Source organism: Vanellus vanellus (genome assembly GCF_965231255.1).
Source record: "Vanellus vanellus genome assembly, chromosome: 18".
NCBI classification, from domain to species: domain Eukaryota; kingdom Metazoa; phylum Chordata; class Aves; order Charadriiformes; family Charadriidae; genus Vanellus; species Vanellus vanellus.
The window spans coordinates 11,336,263-11,358,214 of NC_138923.1; the positions used below are offsets into that span (position 1 = coordinate 11,336,263).

General features: G+C 45.2%; 2 protein-coding genes across 3 annotated transcripts; both read right to left on the minus strand.

The window, feature by feature from the left end:
• Nucleotides 1-10,371: 10,371 nt before the first annotated feature.
• Nucleotides 10,372-11,681, minus strand: ZBTB6 (zinc finger and BTB domain containing 6; the record flags this gene model as incomplete). The annotated part of the gene is made up of 1 exon (XM_082492801.1): nt 10,372-11,681. The coding sequence occupies exon 1, from the start codon at nt 11,653-11,655 to the stop codon at nt 10,372-10,374; it is 1,284 nt and encodes a 427-aa protein (XP_082348927.1). The 5' UTR covers nt 11,656-11,681.
• Nucleotides 11,682-15,599: 3,918 nt separating this feature from the next.
• ZBTB26 (zinc finger and BTB domain containing 26) lies at nt 15,600-20,323 on the minus strand (the record flags this gene model as incomplete). 2 transcript variants are annotated; one of them, XM_082492629.1, is made up of 3 exons in its annotated part: nt 15,600-17,629; nt 19,952-20,032; nt 20,259-20,323. In XM_082492629.1, the coding sequence occupies one exon, from the start codon at nt 17,617-17,619 to the stop codon at nt 16,303-16,305; it is 1,317 nt and encodes a 438-aa protein (XP_082348755.1). In that variant the 3' UTR covers nt 15,600-16,302. The 2 variants fall into 2 exon arrangements, with proteins under 2 accessions (XP_082348755.1, XP_082348754.1); XM_082492628.1 differs by having other exon boundaries at nt 19,952-20,298.
• Between the last annotated feature and the right edge of the window lie 1,629 nt (nt 20,324-21,952).

The window sequence follows — 21,952 nt, forward strand, 5'->3', positions numbered from 1 at the left end:
TTTAATCTGCTATTACTACCTACATCTTTTAACCAATAAAATGCAAAAGCAAAACAAATAATAATGAAACCAAACAGTGAGCTAACGTCCCTAAAAAGATTTTTAATGCCTCTATAAGGAATCCCACCATTTCCTTCAGCTTCCCTACCAAAACAGCAGGACCAGAGATGCACAGAATAGTCAAGCCTTCCAGCAAACACTCTGCTTAAGGCTTTTTAGCCAGCATTATCAGAAACGTCAAGAGACTAACACCAGCTCTACTGCTGACCTAGGAACACTATCGGTGGTTTTTCACCCCTCTGACCGCACGACACAGGTAACAGCACAAACTAGTCAACACTGGGAAGTGTGCTACTGTCATGACTCACACAGGGAAAAGTTTAAGAAAAGGCTCGTGCACACACAGCTCAGTGGCTAATATGTTGTTGGTCACTGACAGTCTCCTAATAAACAGTTTCTGTTTCCACACTGCTCATTAATTATCTCAAATGCAGGAATCTGCTCCGAGACAGCACCCACATTCAGTTTCCACAGATACTTCAGAGACTTGCAAGGATCAGCCACCTCTCTATTTACAAGCTTTTAAAATACAGTTGTTTGTTTTCCTGACCAGCATAGAAATGAAACACAACAGATTCTTAAAGTGTGCACCACCAACTTTTAAAGATCTTTCTCTGGGTGTTTAATTATCATAAATGACAGATTCCACTAAGCATGTGTTGACCTTCAGATTTCTTGACAGGAAAAAAATCTAATTAAATCTGCAAAGAGCTGGGGAAAGCTCTCAACTCCGAAAACTTCAGGCAGCCATACACAGAGGAAGTCTCCACACTCTATTAAGCGTGCCAGCTATCCTGCCATTCTTGCACTCCAGTGTGTTAAGAAAACAATCTCACATCTCCTAATTATCATGTCAATTTCTACAAAAAGCATAAGCCAAATGCTTAATAGCTTCTTGCTCCTTGTCAGAAACAACGTATTTCAGGGATGTCCTCTTGAAGAACAAATTGCTCCAGTGCTCTACACCGAGCAAACACAAGGAGGAGAGCATAACAAAGGCGGCAAACTAGAAATCAGCTTGGGTTTGTTTTTAACAGGCAGTATGCGTGGTTAGTACAATTACCCTTGTTCATTCCAGCAGACACACTATCCATCTCTAAACATACAACAGGCTTCTCTTCCCTGTCAAAGTAGTAGCACCCTGCAAAAAAACACAAACAACAATCCCAAAGCAATGGCTGATACCGAAACTGGCCAAACATACAATGTAAAAAGTTTGAAAAGGCATTGTGGTTTTTACTTAAAAAATGTTTACATAGTATAGTTATAATAAACTTTATAGTAATGGTATTAGAAGCAATACTTCAAATGACAAACTGAAAAACACACAGCCTAAATTCTGAAATTACCTAATAAATAAAACCTATTACAGTTGAGTAATTTTCTGTTTCTAATACAATATATTCCCACTGCAGTAATGGTTGCAACGGAGCGGAGTAACAATGATAAATGATTGATTTTCTCATGATAATTTTAGAGCTGAGTATTTGATGAAATTCGAAGGCGAGGCGGAAGAGGAGAAAGGTGAAGCCCCAAAACCTTCCTCAAACAGCTGTACCATTTCTACATACATGATGGAAGTACCAAGATTCTAGTACCGTGATGGAAGTACCAAGATTTAGACGTTCTTATTTTACACTGACTTTACGCTACCTAATCCCATGACATTCTCTACAACTAATCCAAGTCATTGTACTTGCTCAACAACCTTTGGAAATGGTAACTATCATTCAATCCTGATTTTCTAAAGAAACCAAACTTAGGTGATCATGCTGTTTTATTAGTCTGTTCCTCTCCCACATGAACCTCAGGACCCCAGACCATTTTTGAGCAAACCTGATAGATATGCGTCACGTCGAAATGCATATGCATTCCATGAGAATTTCTATCCGGAAAAATTTCCAAATTCACACGCTTCTCAGGAAAGGCTTCAGCACCAGGCTCAGCAGTTTATCCGTCTGTTCTGCCTACTTTTCTGATCTATCAGCATCTACCAGTCAACCAGAACCCAGCCAAAAAATAGCACATTTTGTTCTGATATAATAAAGGGCTATTTGGAAGGTGGGGACGTGACACAAATCTGCAGGAATTCCAAAAAACCTCTAAAGACAGTGGTCTTGATCTATGAAGAGCAATGATGAACATTTGGCAATTGGCCTCCCGAGTTCAGTACCGGTACTCGTTAAGCAAGGCAAGGAGAGGTTTCAGAACCCCACAGCACGATACTGAGCCAGCACGTTGAGCTGAACGTTGCCTGGACTACCTAATTAGAAATTCTGATGACAATGCTTTATCTTAAAGTCTACCTTTATCCACGGCTTAGAGGCCTAACACCAGAAGGAGATGTCGACTTCTCCACACCAGAAGTTAACAACCTCAGGAGTTCAACAACTTTACACAAAAATAGAGAAAGGGATTTCTTTAGTTAGCGGTGCTGGTGTTGCCTAACATCTTAATTCAGTGACTAGATCTCCGACCTACACTAAGAGATACAAATTCAATTACTTTTACATACTTTTAACCCATGCTTCCATTTTACAAAGAGGCATTCAAACACACACACAGACGGGGCAATTTCAGTCCCTCCCCTTGAAGGTATTCCTCACACATAAAAGGACTGAATATTCATCAAAGACAACTGCAGTCTTCAGCTGCCCAAGCAGACAACTTGGATTTTACTTCATTTTTAAAGATCATTTGTGCATTTTTACTGATCGGTCATTGGATCAAATCTAGCTATAGTTCTTTGAGCAAGGAACAAAAAAAATTCAGTGCCTCTTCCCCAGCTACACGTCCCAGTTCCCAGGTAGCATGGTGAGCATGGGTCTCAGCATAAGAAAAATTTTTTCTCTTCAAAGTGAAACAGGTTCAACGCGAGGTAGGCAGCGATCCCCCCTGAAAGCTGCATATTGCCCGGAGTCAGGGAATTTACCAAAATGCGAGATATGCAAGTTTCATCCCTTTTCAAAGGAAGGGCTGAAGCCTTGACCTCAGTTCCCCCATAGCCTAGGCAAGCGCCTAGGCAAATGCAGAGAAAGAGCAGTAGCACCCACAGCCAGGTTTCTCAACAGAAGTGGCAGCTTTGTAGCTCCGTGTTAGGTTTGCTCTGCTCAGGCCCACTCAATCAGGTCCCTTGTGGGACACGAGCAAAGGAGAGTCTAATAAGCAGAGCCTGTACGAGAATGCAACATGCAGTAATTCTGTCAGTGCTGAACAAAGGAAGGTCTTCTTTACAGATGAGGGAAAATCTTGAAAAATTTGTGGGATTATATGGCATTTTCACAAATTAAGGTAGTCCGATTACAATCCCACTGTGGATTTAAGCCACATTTAAGCTTCTTTTTTGAAGTGATCACAACTATACTTTTCCATTTATGCAGATTAATCATTTGTTTGCACTACAAGGAGGTAGCTTTTTCAAGCCTTCCTTCCTAAGTTACGTAGTTCTGAAAACATCCTGACTGGGTCAAAAAACTTAGTGCCCACGTAATCAAATTATCAGTATTAAATTATTCTCTGAAAGAGCTAGAATCTTTTATTCATTTCTCTTCAACAGCCATCATCTACAGATCTAAAAAACTAGCTTCATTACAGGTTTAGAAAAGGGCCATCCCCATAATAGCTTTGCATCATTCAGCTATGACGGCTTGAAAGTAAAATAAATCCTCTTTACAGAGCAGACGTGCTTATTTCTATATTCCATAATATCTGTCACATGTAAATCTCTTTATATCACGTGCAAATACTATATACAAAGCAAGAGTCTTTAATGGCTATTAAAGACAATATTTCAACGCACTTTTTTCACTGAACATATTTCAATGCACTTCTTTTCACTGAACATTAATGCTACTGGGAGTATCTACTGCCCAATTTAAACTCCAGAAAAGTTATCAAGAGAAACATTGATGCCATACTAGAACATATATCTCTATTCAAACTATGTTTTGCTAAAACACCTACAGGATGCTTCACTTGCTATCTTCTTAAAAAATTAAAGCTTAGTTCCCCTCCCTAAAACAAGTGGCCAAAGAAAATTCTCTATCAACAGTGGTACAGTTCACTGATACGCATTTAAGTTCACGGTTTCTCAGTGACTGCCAAAGTTCCCTCAATTCAGAGGTAAATCCCACCCAAGTCAGCACTAGAGTCCATGTATCCTCAACAGTTCATACCTGCTCTTCCCTGTTCAAGTGCTGATAGCAGAAATCCTGTTACTAAATTTTAAGTTTCCTATATACTTATGTAATGCTACCGTGGGGCTTTTTTGTGTTTTGTAGGTGTCACTGAAAGGAGAGTTTGTCCTTGCCACAAGCTTGATACAAATTCAGCTCCTGCAACAGTATTGACTTTTCAGTACTAACTGAAGGGCAAATAAACGAAAAATTTTCTTTGCCACCAAAATCAGTTGAACTTTCCCTTTCTCTACATTTAGTGCATCTATTTCTAAACAGATTTATTTTGACACAATTACTGCAAGAAGATTGACACTGAAGAATTCTTGCTCTTCATTAATATTTTCAGAGAATAAGGACTCTCGTGTATGACTTAGCTCCCCATGCTTTTTTTTTTTAAAACACATTTTACAAATTATACATTTTACAAAACAGAAATTCCATATTCTAACATTTTTCAAGTAATTTTAATGAAATACTAATTCCATTCTGAGACATCAACAAGAAAACAGAGGGTTCCATAGAAGTCAGAAAGCCCTTTTAAAGTTTGTCCAGAATAGCTTAATAAGCCCACGGACATAGATTTTTTTTTTTTTTTTTTTTTCCTTTCGTTAGGGTTGTCCAGTCAGTAAGGACAGACCGCATCTATTCATCCCATTAAGGGGTATGCAAAATCTTATCAAACAAAATGTAATATACACCTAACAAAACAAATGCTACTAGCTATTTACCTCTGGATACTTTAAATATTCTATCTATTGTAAATCAACAAAGCCTTAAGTAAACAAGGTCAATACTCAAGACAAGGACTTAACTTTGAGATATCTCGAGCACTGACACCAAAATTGTTGGAATTTAGTATCTTTGAGAGAAATGGCCATGACCTCAAACAAGACAGGAACACAAGTTAATAAGAAACCTTTTCTTGTGGAAAGCTTTGCTTACATTGCAGAAACAAGAAAAAGTTCATTAGAAAGGCATGCAGGTCTTGAGAAAGTGATTAATTACAAAAACTAAGAATTCAGTGTTTCACAGAATAGTACTTACACTAGCAACACAAGCTTCAATTTCTAGAATTTCCACAGATGTTTAACACAGACTAAAGGTCAAATAACAGAATTTTGATTCAGAAGACTGATTCATAAGATTTATAATTGTACTTGTAGGTTCTCATTTAAAATAAGAAGATCTGCCACAGTTACAAATTTCGACCCACGTAATGTGAAGGGCTGTTTTTAATTTTTGTTTCAACATGATAATATAACTATAATGGGCATGAAAGAACGATCACAGGAGTAGCTACAGGAATTACAATTAAACCCGAACAAAATCCTAAGTCTGCACTTAAACAGACCTACATCAGAAATTTTCCTGGTTGTCAGCCTAAACTTTGTCATAAATTTCTCTCATTAAAGATACACTTTGAACCCAGACTGTAACCAAATACTCATCACTCCCCAATCACACTGCTGTCCTTTCCTGGGCTTTGTGCTGACTTATACACTTCACTTAAAATCCCTAGCGCACCTCAAGCATCAGCAGAGCCAAGACACGCTCTTCCTGCTCAGTTGTTTTGTTTTTTTTTGCTTAAGACACTTCAAACGTGACCTGACGGCCGCAGTTCTAGGGCCTGTTTTCCACCATGACTCCTCTCCACCATTACCCTAACGCACAGCTCCACGGAGCGGGAACACTCGGGACACCGGTGCGATTCCCCTCCGCACTGGAGGACGCCGCGGAACAGGCTGCCTGATGCCGAGGCCCCGGAAAGGGCTGCCGGCGAGGTAACCGGGAGCCTCACCACCTTACGCCCGCCGCTGCCCGCGCGCAGAGCGCGGAGCGGCCCCGGCGGGGCTCCCGGCAGCCTCACCCCGCTCCGCCGGGCCGCTGTCAGCCGTGCCCGGCCCCGGCTCTCGCCGTCATTTCGGAGCCGCCACCAAATGGCTGCCCCGCGTCCCCCGGCTGGGCGCAGCGGCCTAGCGGCGGCGGGGAGATGGGGGAGAAGCCGGCAGCCCCCTCCCCCGCGCCGCAGCGGCTGCCGGTTCCCGGCGGGGCGGGGGCGCTGACAGGCCGCGCTGGGCGGACGAGGCCCGGCCCCGCTCCCCGCCCGGATTCCGCAGCGCCGGGACCCCGCAGGGCGCCGGCGAAGGAGGGGGTGGGGGAGGGGGGGGGCGGGCGGGGCCCCGCCGGGTCACCGCGTCCCCCCGCGCCGGCCGCCCCCGCCTTAGCCCGCTCCTACCTGCGAGGCGCGGGCGGCGGGGCCGGGAGCAGGCGGCGGCGGCGGCCCCGGCCTCTCACACGCCATGGGGCGGGCGGCGCGACGCGGCCCGGCGCAGGCAACGGCGGGGGCCTCGGCGGCGCCTCCTCATCGCGCTGACAGCCGGGAGCGCCGCCCCGCCCCCTCTCGCGAGACCCGCCCGCCGCCGCGCGAGAGCCCAACGGCCGCGCCGCGCCCGCCGCCGCCGCCCCGCACGTGACCGCCGCAGGGCATTGTGGGAGCCGGCTGGGCGGACGCGCCTCCGCCGCCACGGGGAAGCCACAGCCATAGAGACGGCGTGGCAGAGCGGCGACCGCCGGCGACAGCGCCCCCTACGGCGCGCCCGGCCTCGCTGGCGCCTCAGCGGTTCCTCGACGCGCTGCGCCCCGTCGTCACTGCTAGTGTCAATTATTTATTTTCCTTTTTAAATTTTAATTAATAACTTCATTATTACTAGCGCTAGGAAGGATGAGGGGATTGGAGGCCGACTCTGGCGCAGGTCGCTTGTCCCGCTGCCGCCCGGTCCGGCCTCCCGGGGCGGCGAGAGATGCCGCCGCCGCACAGGCCGCGGGCCCGGCCCGGCCCGGCCGCCTCAGGTGCAGAGGCGGTGGCGGGAGCGCCGGGGTTGCTGCCTTACCATAGGCCACCCCGGAGGAAAGCCCTCATTTTTCTGGTCGCTCACAAAGATCAAACTATGTGTGTTAATGAAGGCCGAGGCGGCGTAGAGTTGTGATTTCTGAGGAGAAAGCAGTCATCTGACAAGTCGGCGCTGCTGATAGACCCTTCTGAACAACAGAAAAAACGCGTTGTTGAATGACTGCTACTTGAACACCATATTTTATTTTCAACATCTTGTTTACTCATCATAGTACGCCAAAATACTAAGGTATGCACAGAATTATTAAACTGTAATTAGAAGAAAGTGAATGTATTTCTGCAACGTCTTGTTTGCATTTCATTTATTGTGTTATGACAGGATGAGTGGTTACACGTATGGATAGGGGAGCGGAAACACCTTTAATGTGAACACAGGTACAAAATCAGGTTTTTGTTCACAAAGCTTACCGAGACACTCTAGCCACTGAACAGAACATGCTGCTGGCCTGTCACACAACACAACTCCCTCTCATGTTTACATGCAGTACAACAGCAAACCCAAATAACTCGCAATTCTGCTCCCACAGAAGATGCACTTCAAAAGATCAGCCTCTGTTTGACACGCAAGGAAATGCCCATGCATACACCTATAAAACCCAGTCAAACAAAACCCAAGAAATGATCTTTTGAAGTGTTATCAATGATAATCATACACCTGCCAAAAATGCATATTAACTGAACAAATTTAAGCACAGTTGAACCAAATCTGTCCCGTAAATGCACAACACGTTTATTTACTGAACCACAGTAATAGCAGCCCAATGTAAAAAGAATGGGGAAAGGGAAGTAAACTTTTTCATTGCTTTATGACCTCTTCCAAGGATGAAGGAGTTTAAGTAACTAAGTCTGTAGACACAAATGCAAGTTACATACAAACCTGTATGTATACCCAAGTTAACGTCTGTAAATACAGTAAAGGCAAGTGCAGGTATTAGCATGCTTTTGAAAATCGCTCTTCATTTATATGCAATTAAGAACTCAAAATTAATGGTGTTCTGTGAAAAATGAAGCAAATAATGCAAATCACAAGGTTAAAAAGGCTGTAAACAGTGACAGAACAATGAATGCAAACAGAAGACAATGCTATAAAATGCAGTCTTTTTGCAACATGTCAGGCGGTTGCACCATACATGACACGCAAACCTTTTGACTATTTTTAACTTAACCATTAAAAATCACCAAAATAATGCAAATGATCCACTTATAATATGAAGTAATAGCAGAGACTGTGAAAAGTTGGGCCTTATCCTTAAAGTACTGGATAAACCAGGTGATTTTAATTCACAGTTAGACTAGCTACTTACTTGGGGGCTGTCATTTCTGTCATTATTCACCGGGTACACAGACTTGGCACGCATGCCTTTCCAGTGACCCAGTGCAATGGAGTCCTTCACAAGTCAACTGTCTATGCAAAGTCAGACATTTTTGTGAAGTTTTGGAGGAATATGGCACTAGTTGTGCACTCAGCTTCAGAACACACTACTTGTCTATTCAGACTATAGGGATTTTGAGGACGACACATGCTGCCTACCACAATAAGGCCTAGTATGAACTGGAACCTGCAAATATTGCTGCAGTTCAACTAATATGTACTTTAAGTGTTCATAATATCAGACAAATAGCTTAAAAAAACCCTCATGAAACAAGTTTTTAAAAACTCTTCAACTGAAATTCCAAGAGATGAAGAGAGCAGTAATGCTGGTGCAACTGACCATGCCTATTACAGATAACAGGAAACTGCATGGTGGATATTGTACACACTTAACCCCTCACGTAGCTGATAAATAAAACCCCAAGCAATGGCTGGTGCACTCACAGACACAGGGAGGGAAAGTAAGTGAAACCTGTTAACTGACATAAAAAAATACCGTCTTGTATTTTAAAAACAGCCAGGTTACAGAGGACACAGGCCAGACTTCTGGACTCAGAGCAAGAACTTCACAACAGCACTTCTGAAACTTGAAGAGAAGTGTACCCTCGTGATACAGACAAGATTAAGAACTACTGCTTTTTGCTAATTGGAGAGAATCTAATGTAAGTACCATTATAACAACTGAATAGACTCTTTATTCATTTCACATTAAGTGAAAGAAACATATACCAGTCAAAGACAGGTACAGGATAAATATTCTGCGTTACAGGACTCTCGATGCTTGTGATGAAACTGAAATGACCTTGACATAGTACAAACACAGCTATCCAAACACACAGTTACTGTTTTACTGTATCACAGAATTAGAGCATGAGAAGACCTCTATGTCTAAGCCGTTCCTAATAAGATTTAAAGGATTGTTTTTCAAAATTAACATAGAAACTGGTACTACATAACAGCACACAGCCTAATTTTTGACACTAGCATACACGTCTAAGTTTTGTAAAAAATGAAGGCAAATGTTACAACTCAACAAACAGGACTAACTTAATCAGAATTAGTCAAATACAGGTGCAAAACAATGATATGACAGAAAAAAATGATCAGAAGAAAGCAGTTTAGAAAAATTCAGAACTTATTCATAAAATTGAACACAAGTCCTTCTGATGAGACTGTCCAGTTAAAAATGAACTGCAAGGCAATACTGTTTAAAATACTGTTTGTTTCTTTCTCTTTTACCAATTCTCTATTTGCAAAAGGCAATTTGAAAGCTTCCTTGATTATTTTTTGTTTGTTGTGTGTTCTTTCTTAAGTATCACAAACTCGAGTATGAAACTTGCCTCTTTCTGTTGAAAGATCTAGCAAAGTTTGGGCATGTAAGGAGCTCATTTCACCATCATACCTGAACTGGGTGGGAATGACTGACTTGCTGAATAAATACAGATGTCCCCTTTCCTTAGCCATTATAGATCAGGAACATCGTGGCTCAGGCTTCAGCTTATTGCAATATCAGTAATACTTTGAAAATCGGCAGTGCCTGCCCTTGAAACCGGGGAGTGCAAAACATAATTGAGAGAGTGGAATCAGGATACATCCAGGATAACAGAAGAGAAGCATGAAATTGTTGCCCATATTTTGCAGTTTACTTTCAACTAGTAAACACCTTTTTCGCACTTACAGCTATAGCAACCTAAACAGCAAGCAAGTTTGCTGCTCGCAAGGCCTGTCTTTGATCACCAGTCATGTATTTGTGCTTCTCTCCATTACGCAGGGATCTGTATCTAGAATTTCATCTAGAATTTCACTAGGCAGGAGCTTTTGTGGAGCCTGGCTCCACAACCACCCATCTGTTAATCATAGTCTATTTTAACTTTCGTAATAGCGTTCAGGTTTGGTTTTTCACTGCTACTCCTTCCATGAACAGAAGTTAAATGCTTTTTAAGAGCAGATTTGTGCTTAAAGTCCATGTCGCAACAATGACACTTGTAGGGCCTATCGCCACTGTGTATATTCAGGTGATCCTGGAGAGTGCTTTTGGCAGTGAAGGTCTTCAAGCACACCATGCACTGGAAAGGGCGGATGCCCATGTGCCCCCGGATGTGTCTGTTGAGGTTCTTTTTTTGCGTAAATGTTTTGCCACACTGCAAACACAAGAAGAGTTTGTGCATTTTCAGATGTCTGAGATAGTTCTCAAGATGCAGAAATCCCCTCGGACACTTCGGACACTGGTGCCGCCATGAATTACCAGAATCGTCCAGGCTCTGGAACCCATTCATCAGACTAGAAGTTCCTTCTGGATTGTCACTGATGAAAGCCTGAAAGTGATTTCCTGACATTTCTGTATTTCTGCTTTCAACTGTAGAATTTATCAAGGAGTGCTGGGTTTCTGGAAAATACAAGTTTGTTTTAGAGGATGTGCAAGGCTGAGGAAAATGATCATTTTCTACATTTGCTACGCTCATAGAATCCATTCTGAAAATACAGATTTCATCGTCCTTATATCCGATTTCGACTGTTGATATTTCTGGGGTTTTTGTGTCCTTTCTTTCTGACATCAAACTCTGCACTGCGGGCCGGGAGACGTCTCCCTTCTCCTGTTTCACAGGGTACTCTACATTCACTGGGCTGTCTTCAGAGATCTCAATTATTTCACAATCTTTATCTAAAACATCATCCCTGTTTCTCAGTTCAGCGTCAGAGGAATGACACCTCTCTGCCGCCTGATCGCCGTTCTCCATGGAAGCATCGATTTCCAAGTATTTCGACAAAGCTTCGGTACACTTCTCCACGATGTGAACCATCTGGAGATAACTCGCGGCGGTGAGGTATTTCAGCAGCTCCTTCTTTTTGACTTCCAGAGCGCCGGTGTAACAGGACAACAGCAGCTTTCTGCCCACCTCGGCGCTCTGCAGGATGGTGATCCGCACCTGCCGGGACTGGTTGAGCAGGAACTGGTCCCTCATGAAGGTGGAGCAGGCGGCGAAGATCACCTTGTGCCCCTGGAACTCCGTGTCGTTGATGTAAATGGAGACGTCGCAGAAGAGGTTCTGCTGCCGCAGGAGGTTCATCTTTTGCAGCACGGCATCGCCCTGCTGCTCGAACTGGAAGTGCAGCACCTCCGAGTCCGCCGCCATGGCTCCGCTCCCGCGGGGGAGGCAGCGGGCACCGTCGGGGAGAGTCACGCCGAGCCCCAGGCCACCCCCGCCGGCAGGGCCCAGCCGCGGCCTCGCTCCCCTCTCCAGCGGCTCACGGGCCCGGCCGACCCGCCCGCCTGCCCTCCCGCCGCCCCACTCACCGGCCGCCGCCCGGCCGGTCCCTGCAGCCGGTGCGCGCTCCGCCGCCGGTACCGCAGCGCCCCGGAAGCCCTTCCCCCGACCCGCCCGCCCCTTCCGGCACCGGCGCCGGAAGCGGCTGCCGCGCGGCCCGTCCTCCCCTCCGCCCCCGGGGCGCCGTTACCGCGGCGGGAAATGAGAGGCGGCGGGAGACAGAGTTAGCAGCACGTTTATTAGAAGACTTGGCACTGCTACAGCGGCTGCCGCCGGGGGACACCGCACCGCACCGCAACGGGGCGCGCCTCGCCAAACGCCCGGTAGAGGTAGCAACGTATGGGCCCGGGGCGCCCCGGGCCGCCGCCCCCGTAAGGCATCTCGGAGAGCGGTTGCCCGGGAGCTCCTCCTCGCCCCGCCGCGGGGGCGGGCGCCCTCAGCGAGAAGACGCCGAGAGAAAGGCGCGCCGCCGGGCCCGGGCTCCGGGCCGGGCAGCCGGCTTCTCCCCGGCCATCGTCCCGGCCCCGGAGCGGGGAGGAAGCTGCTCCGACAGCCACCGACCCGCCTGCTTTGGTAATCACACGTAGGATAAGACTTTTGCCCAGTCACTGAAGAGGTAGCTAATGCTCAGTCCGTCGATTATACAATCTCAAAAGAAAAACGTCCGTTCTGCCTTCCCAACCCTTACCAAGCCAGGAGGGCCAGCTATTTTCCTCCCTTTGCTTTTTAAAAAAATCAAGATTTAACGTGACTTTAGAATTCTTTCAACAGTTTCAGTTTGTATCACATTTTGAATCTCCCTCCTTGTCTTTACTCCTCCCAATGACTCCAGAACCAGAATCAGCCCCACACAATTAATGTTTAAGTTATTTCAACACATGTTCAGCAGCAGCTAAGTTTTGCCAAAAAGCTCAGGGAGAAAAAGTATGACACTTTAATTTGATCAGTTACTAACTTGCAAAACATGTCTTCTAAAAGAAAAATAAATTAAGGAAAGACTCATCCCTGATCTATACAGGAGGCTGTGCAGCTGCACCATATGCTGCAGGAACACGCTACACAAGCTACCACCGCTCAGAAAAGCGGTGAACCTAAACCTCTGGTAAACCTAAGAGTTCTACGATTTTCTTCTACATAAAATAAATAAATAAAATGCCAACATAAAAAAAAAAAAGTCCTAATATATTCAAGGAGTTATTAAAATATTTTTGTAATAGACTTCAGTTATTTTTAGGATATGCAGGAAGTTGTACAGCACATTAAGTTGTGAGACTATCCACTTACCAGCAAATAGTATTCTACACATTAACACACAGATTATGATAACTGCCATAGTCCTCATCTGAATACGCAGCATCAGTAGCAACAACCAATGGATCTAGTCTTTCACTAATTGGAACATTGCAATGAAGACAACATTTTACATACATGGACAATTAAGTTCATCTTATTCTATAATCAAGCTGCCTCTGTATATTCCATTTATAATAATTCTCACTCCATTTTAATCTGTAATTCAGAGAAGAAGCATTAGCCAGATTTTTCTTTTCTAATACCTCTTCTATACTCTTCACTTGTCTGTTCCATATAGGGGCAAGTCTTAGATGAACTCTACCACCAGTGCACTTTGCACTGTGCCATCAGCATATTGCCCTCAGATCTCCAGTGTTTCTGGAGTAATGCAGCTGTCTCCTGCATAAATCTTCTTGTCTGCACCCTTTTGCCAAGCCAAAAGCACAGACATTAGTAAGAAGTCACTTTTCATCCAACAGATGCGTCCATTTTCATTGAAGAAGCAGTCTTCTGCATTTCTGCTTTTTCCTATTTATTTCTGCCACGGTCTCACCAAATAAGCACAAGCAGCCTTTTAACTGGACGGCCAGTAGTCTCAGCCTTCTCAGAGGTTGACATCACCACAGCACAGGGTGGACTGAAAACCTATGTATCTTGACCAAATCATTTTTTTGTTTCTTAAGAAAGCCTTTGTTTCTTCATATCAGCTTCAAGTCACCCATGGCTACTTCAACAAGTTGTATTCTCCTTGCAGTAACATTACAGCGTTATGATTCCACAAAAAAAAACACTTCCCAGATAGACAAAGCTTTCAATACTGTCCATTTTGCTGCCACTTCTTCTAGGATTTGTATAGTTTTATTCCATTCTCTGGCAGAAGACCATTTTCTTTATTGTGTCCATAGTCACATCTGGTTAGATCGTTCACTAGTCCCTTACAGCACGTTGACCTGGCTCTGCAAGCTCTTATTCTCCATGTCTATCTTCGTTTCGATGTTAGCACTAGAACTTATTTCCGTATAGTGAATAATATATTATCAAAATGTTTGAACAATACAGCAGATTCTGCCTGAAGACAGAATGCAAGTGTCAGATGCAACTGTCATGGTCAGTTTTAGCTCAAAACGACTCTGAAAGCGGGTGGCTTTAAGAGGAAAAACAGTTTTTCTTCCCATGCAAACCTATTTCCTGTCCCAGGAACCTGAACAATAATTTTTAAAAGTTCCAAATAGTTAGATTTTAGGCCTAAGTATATTTGCTACAACTTAAAAGATGTAATGCCCTGACTCCATTTCCATTGCTTACTTCATAGCTGTCCATATAATAGTTCATGTAACAGTCAAGTACAGTAGTTTAAGAACTCAATTGCAAAAACCGATTCACAGAATCACCTTGCTTTTCTACTTGAAAGTATGTGGATTTCTGAAAATGTTCTGCAACATTAGCACATTTCATCGTCCATCAGTGTAATGTCTGCATACGGAAATCCTGGCTTCTACACACACATCTGAAGAGCAAGACCAACTTTTGACAATTACATACAAAACATTTTTTGCTCTAACACACCTTTGGTCATACCTGTTTAGCATTTTTAACCATACAATAGCAGCCTTTCACCCCCACCCCCTCATTCAAACACACAAACAGTACTGCTTTTAGGTAGGAAGCATAATCTCAGCCTCACGGCAAACCTTGTGGAAAAGAGCTGCATTGGAAGAAATACTTATTCCAAATACAAACAGCAGTTCTCTACTGAGGATCAGCTATTTGACTATTAGTCTATGCTACACTTCAATGTAATAAGAGTGCTGTTCTACTGGGAATGGTGTTCCTCAGATAAATTAGTGTCTTTCAGCCTGACTGGGATGCGGATAATTCCACGGCACTTTTGAGAAGCAATATGGTATAATCCCAGAGTCCCAATTAACATGCCATTCCCGCTACATTTGATGTTTAAGGCGGTATATAAGAGGTATTGCTGAGTACAGTCAATAGCTGATATATTAATCTATGGAAATTGTGCTACCTATACCTCATCCTAGGCTCTGTAAAACACTAATGGTCATGAACCATGCAGGTCAGTTAAAAAAAAAAAAGTATTATTTGAATCTCCAAGAAATCAAAAAACTTTAAATTGTTAATGTTCTTATGGAAGGGTTTTTTGTTTCTTTTTTTCAAGTTAACTGACATGTGGCCCTTATTAGATATCAAGGAGAAATATACAAGAACTGTGGGGGGGAGGGGGGGGGGAAGCAAAGCATGGAGTTGTTATACATTGCAGCTTTTAAAACAGATTCTTTTCACAGTGTCAAAAAGCAGTATTTCTCCACTCCAGCTATGCTCTAAGACCAACAACTGTTGTGGCTTATGTGATGCAAAATTTATGGAAGATGGATGATAATTTTTAGTTTTGAAGTGTTTAGCTCATCTCAGTACATACACTGCTAAGTGCCCTTTAAAAATCCTAGGTATGACAGCAAAAGAAATAGGTCATACTTGCACTCCAGGCACTGGCCTCTCACATTCCAGAGCTGCAATTTATTCTCATTTTGAACAGTTCTATGCAATAATCAGCTAACCCTGCCAAATCATTTAGGGTTTTATCTTTTCATAATGCATATCGAGGTTAAAAACCCTGAGAGCTTTTAAGATAGCGCTGATTGGCAGCAGAAGTTTCTTGAAATAGTTTAGAAAGGGAAAAAAAGTGACAAAAAATACTTCATTTCAACTGTAGGGGTCTAGGGGTAAGATCAGAGAAAGATAATTTTAAGAGGTAAGTTTAAATTTAACTATATGGAGTGCTTTCAGTTATCCAGTGCTTTAAAAAAAAATAATTGGGTTATCTCACAGACTTGTCCTCTTTGCTCTTTCCTCCATCTGCCCAGACACAGAGAGGCCTCTAACTGTTCAGCAGATGGTTTACTTGCAGCCCACAGCAACAGTCTTTCAAAAGGTGTTAGTCTTGAGTCTCCTAATCAGAGAGAAATGAAACAATTAACCCCATAATCCACAGTAGAGACACAGACAGAAACCTGAAGGAAGATTGCTATTCACAGAAAATTATCAAGTAAGACTAAAAACGATGGCTGAAGACCTGTCAGGTTTTGCAATCCAACCCGCAATCCGTAGCCTTTCAGAGCATACCACTAGTTTAGGTAAGAGCCCAAACCAACTCTTTGCTCCTCTCAGTCACGATCCCTATAAAGGGCTGTTTTTAATTGCTTAATTGACACAGGTACTATCATTTCTTAAACTGAGCACAGCCTGAGGCAGCTTCCCTGCGTCGAGTACCTGGCTTGCATCAGCTTGCTGACAGACCTTACTGTCTGTAGCAGCGCTACATGTGAATGAATCGAAGTCCACTGTTATGTCTTGAACGTTTCTTTCATTGGCATTGTCAAAGCTATTTTTACCGTGTAGCTGTTTAAGATGTTTCCTCAGAACAGGTTTATGCGCAAAAACCATATCACAGTAGTTACACTTATGGGGCTTGTCCCCACTGTGCAGGTTGAGATGGTCCTGTAAGGAACATTTCTGAGAGAATGTTTTCCCACAGATCTTACATTGGAACGGTTTGATGCCTGCGTGCACTCTCATGTGCCGGTGGAGATTGCCTTTCTGAGTGAATGTCTTGCCACAGAGCAGACACATAAATAGTTTATGCATCTTTAAGTGATTAGCATAGTTTTCCAGATGCCGAAATACTCTTGTGCACTTCGGACACTGATGGTGCCACTGGAGGCCTTTGTCTATACCTCGGTTGTTAGGCCCAAACATATCCTTAGAGGCCAGAATGATGTTATCACTGCCAGCATATGAAAGGGCATAGTTGTGGAGGTGGTTTTGCTCTATTTCACTTGCTCTGTTTTCAACAGTGGAGTTGATAAGAAAGTGTTGAGGCTCTGAGGAATGCAGTGCAGTTTGTTCAGAAGAAATAAACTGGTTCTGATCCTTCTTATTCCTAACTTCTGTCACTTCCCCAATGGACTCCACCTTAATGATCTGAATATCACTATCCTCCATGTCCATACTGTCTTCTGAAGGTTGAATACAAGGCGAATCTTGCTGCAGAGAATCATCATCTCCTTGATGGTCCTTCAGCTCAGAGGAGTCACTTTGCTGTTCACACTCCTTGCTCTCCAACGGTTGCTTCGGTTTTATAAACTTCCAGAGGGCCTGTGTACATCGCTCAACAATGTGGCTCATCTGCAGAAAGCTTGCGGCAGTCAAGTAGTTTACCAGCTCCATTTCAGGAAACTCCAGAATGCCACTGTAACAGGACAGAAGCAGCTGCCTCCCCACTTCCGAACTCTGCAGTATAGAGATTTTTACATCTCTGGAGTCATTTAGTAAGAACTGATCTCTTAAAAAGGGAGAGCCAGCAGCAAATACAATTTTATGCCCGCGAACTTCAACGTCATCTATATGGACCACGACATCACAAAATTTGTTTTCTTCCCTCAATTTGTTCATTTTCTGTAACATCGAATCCCCATAATTGTCAAACTTGAAGTGGAGAATATCTGCTCTTTCTGACATTTTGGCACACCTAAGGAAAAGCAGCAAGAAAAAAAAAGTGAGAACTTTTTTTTTGTTTTCTAAAATGCAAATTAGAAGGGTCTTAAGTAATAAAGTGTGTGTTTAATCAGATGTTATGTTTTTATCCTAGACAAATATTAAAGTCCATTACAAGTTAAAAGTAAAAAAAAAAAAAAAAAATCAAGTTTACACCTCACCTTACAATATCTTTTACCTTTTTTTAATTTAATGCAGCTTGACTATAAAGTAAAGGTGGTATGACAGAAATTCTCCTCAAACACTATACTAAAGAGTTAAGATGTTTTCCACACTACTTGTCTGGAATTTAAAGGGAAATCATGGAAATATTTTTAGCAGCCTTAGCTCTTGTTAAGCTCTGCTTCCACATTAAAACTCCTCAGAGATTTTTGTCTTTACCAAATAACAATGATGTTCCTTTAGCTTTTGGTTCTTGATTTTCTCTAATACCTAAATAGCATTCATAACAAATGAATTCAAGGTGAGACAGAACGTGGCACTTGCCAGACATACAAACCTCCCTCTTAAACCTTCTGCATCTATCGTTTACTGCTTTTAAGAGTTACAGTCCAAGAACCATAGCTACAGTTCCTCTAGGACACTCCACAATTTCCAGGAATATTGACAGATAGAAGACATGTCTCGTTGGCAGTGAGTGTAATTTCAACAAGCCACTCACTGAGCGGGAAGGACTATGCAAGCTTTGCGATACCTGCAGCACTGGGTTTAACACATTCTTTTAGATTGTCTTTTAAGTTTTTTGGTTTTTTTGCTGTGTGTTGTTTCACTTTTGTTGTTGTTTTTTTTTTTGTTTTTTTTTTTTGTTTTGTTTTTTGTTTTTTTTTTTTTTTTAAAGATCACAGAAAAAAAAATCTTCTATCTGGCCCCTCACTATATAAATCACGCCTTCTAGCTCCCTGTTTTGAATACCCGGGCAATGTTGGAAGTCTTGTTTCTTGTCTTCTTTGGAAGATCACTCCTCTAGGAAGTTTGTTCTTGTTTGATAGTATTTGGAATGAAGAACAGTGGATCTCCCATAAAATAAGTATCAATCTTCTGTCTTTCAACAGTTCTTTGAAGAATTTATAAGACTACACTGATTCTTGATGAAGCACTGTTCACGCAATCCTGCCAGAGAACTGGGATTGCAGGAAGTGAAGAAATCCCAGAAGACTAAATGATGCAAGATTTGGTGAGATAAAATAACAAAACAAAGCAAGACTTACACCTCACAACTACTGCGAACGCCACATAAAGCTTGAAAGGAAGCTCTGAAGTTTATAGATAAAAGTAGATACAGCTCTCTTGGGGCACGAAATATCAGCTCACTGTACACAACAGGAAACGGAGTCATGCCTAGTGTAAATGAATGAATACGCGGGACAAGGATTCAAAGAAGAACATTTTTAGAAGTGTCTGTTGATAATCAGGGTTGTTTCAATTTGCTGATCAGACATCATTTGGAAACTTGACCTCCTCAGTACTCAAGCCCATCAAGCATATATTCCAGCGTACGGCATGTGAAAATCAGAAACGGATTTCAAAAGCCATCACAAACGGATTTCAAAAGCCATCAGAAACAAGGGACCACAAAGTTTGGAAACAGAAGTAGCATCATTCTGCTGTACAACCAGTTCTGCTGAATCCACAGAAAGGAGAGCTGCCAGTCTCTTAGTCATCCTGTCTTCAGTGCTACCCGACTCATCCCCATTTTGAGGGCAAAAAGTTTAATTTTATGAGGCAATAGCCTTCAGCAAACATAAACAGTAGCAACAGACCATCATGAAGTATCTTCAATGAATTTCAGGCATTATTAACAGTTCCTTTTTGTGTTTTCTCTTGGAAGCAATGAAGAAAGTCTACTTGTGAGCCTGTTTTTTCCACCTTGGGACAGTACCATAGAAATGCAGTGCAATGCCCGCGCCGAGGTGAGGCTGTGCCGTGACCCAGACACTGCTGCCCCAGCGGCTCAGCGCTCCTCGGGCAGATTACAAGAGAGACTGAAAACAGAAAAGAAGTGACTTGCCTTGACACACGTTCGGTTTCCACTACCACTGCTCCCCGAGAAAGAAAAGCCATCCCTCAACCCCCAGCTCCCTTCTCGAGAGGGCGGCAAACCAAGCCTGACTCCCGGTCAGCCGGTAACCGGGAAAACGATGTTTCGGGACAGCTCAGCCGAAAGCCTGCACAGCTTTTCAAAACAATACCCAAGCGCCAACTTCTTTGCCAAGGCGGGGGCGGCCGCTGCCGGCGCCCGCCCGCCCCGGCCCCGCCGCCCCGCTCCCCGGCCCCGCGGGAGGGACGGGGCAGGTACCTGTAGCGCCGGGCCGCGTCCCCCCGCTGGCACCCGCGGCCGCTCCTACCGCAGCGCCCGCCGCGGCCTCCGGCTACGGACCTAGAGAGGGGAGGAGAGCCGCCGTGAGCCGCCGCCCGGGCCTGGGGTCGCGCCGCCCCACCGCCGGGCCGGGCCCGGCCGCCAGCCGCGCCCCCCGGGCGGCCCCGCGACCCGCCGCGCCCCCGGCCGGGCCGGGCCGCTCTCCGAACCCGGCTCGCGGGGGGAGCGGGAGTCGCCGCCCGCTCCGGGGTCGCCGCCCGCGCCCCGCCGGCCCGCCGGGACCTACAGCCGCCGCCGCAGCCCAGGACGGCGACTCGGAACCGCATTGTTCGGCCGCCGGAAGCGCTCGCGCGCCCTCCGCCCCGCACCCGGAAGTGCCTGGCGGGGCGCCCGCCCCCTCCGCCCGGTCACGTGGTGGGCGGCAGCGGCGGCCCAGGGTCCGGCACCGGGAGGCGGCGGCGGTCGGCGGCGGCGGCCGGGGTAGGTGGGGCTCGCGCTGCCGGCGGGGTCCCGTCCGCCCCCGTCCCTCCGCCCTCGGGCCGCCCGGCGGTCCCGGCCCGCTGCCGCCGTGCCTGCCAGGTGCGGGCGGGCGCGCGCGCGCTGCCCCGTCGCCGCTCCAGGGCTTCACCGCCTCTCCCCGCCGCTAACCGGCGAGAGGCGTGCGGGACCTGGCGGCACTCCCGCGCCCCATTACCGGTGCGTCCCTCCCTACCCCCCCCGGGCCGCGTCTTCCTCCCGGTGCGGTGCCCTCCCATCCCCTCCGCCCGCCGGCGGCCGCGGCCTGGGCACGGAGCCGCCCGGCAGCAGGCGCGGGTGGCGGCGGGAGCGGGGCCGTGAGGCCGCCCCGGTTCGCGCGGGGCCGGGCGCTGCCGAGTCCCCGGGGCAGGCGGGGGGCCCGTCCGCGGTAGCTCCCCTGGCTCCGGGGGGGGGGACGGGGGGGACCCGCCTCGCTCCTCCAGCCCTTCCAGCCTGGAAACCCGTCCGTGTTCCCCTACCGGGGCCGCCCTGTCCCGGGCTGCGCAGGGCTCCTTCGGGACTGACGGCGATTTACCGGCCCGGCGGCCGCTCTCCCGCGCCGTGTCCTGGTTGTGTCGGTTGTTGCCTGTTGCTTCCAGGTGGATCCCAAAATGTGGCGTTTCATTGCGTCCAGACATCTTTATTTGGTTTATATACCATAACCTCGGTGTTTCTCTCGTTTTTTTTTTTTTTTTTTTTCCTCCATCCTGTTGGCGAGGACGTGTTTGTTTTGCTTAAAACATCCCCAGAAGATAATTTTTAAGGGCTGATTGTGTCCGTTAAGGATGAAAATTAAGTATAAACAAACCAACTGTGCCAAGTTGGTTTAAAAACATGCACCAGCATAAATTAAGTGAAAATTGAACAGTTAGAAGGAGACTTTGTGGTTTTCATCTGTGTAGTTTTGCCTGTTCCAGGCATTTCAGGGGAGAGGAGGAGAAGGAGGAAAAATACTCAGGAGAGGTCTGGAGAGAGGGAAAAGACCATGTTAATTTCTTAAATACAAGTTGGAGATCAAGTACTCCTTACCTGTATTGTTATGCAGCTATAGCTTGATCTCTATTCCCAATTTTATTCTACTTACAGGTTCTGTTAAAGCACAACTTGATGGGATTTTCTGAGATTTTTGGCTACTTTATTAGAAAATGTGTAACTGCATGGACTTCCACATTGCTGCTTAATTTACAGAAACACTATATTCTTTTTAAAGGCCTCTACTTAACATCAAAAGGTCAAGGACTGAGCAAACAGTTTTGTGTACACAGTAAACAAATTAACAAATGGAGCTTGGCATAGGGGTTTCCTTTCATTTTCCAAATCCAAGTGCAGACAGCTTTTAGTAGCTTGCACTGAATGTAACTCTCCTTTTTTCGGTTCTTTCACAACATATTTTTAAAGTGCTATGTTTGTCTGGTAAGCATAGCTGTTTCTGTTTGAATCCTAATGAGAGAGGAACTCCAGAAG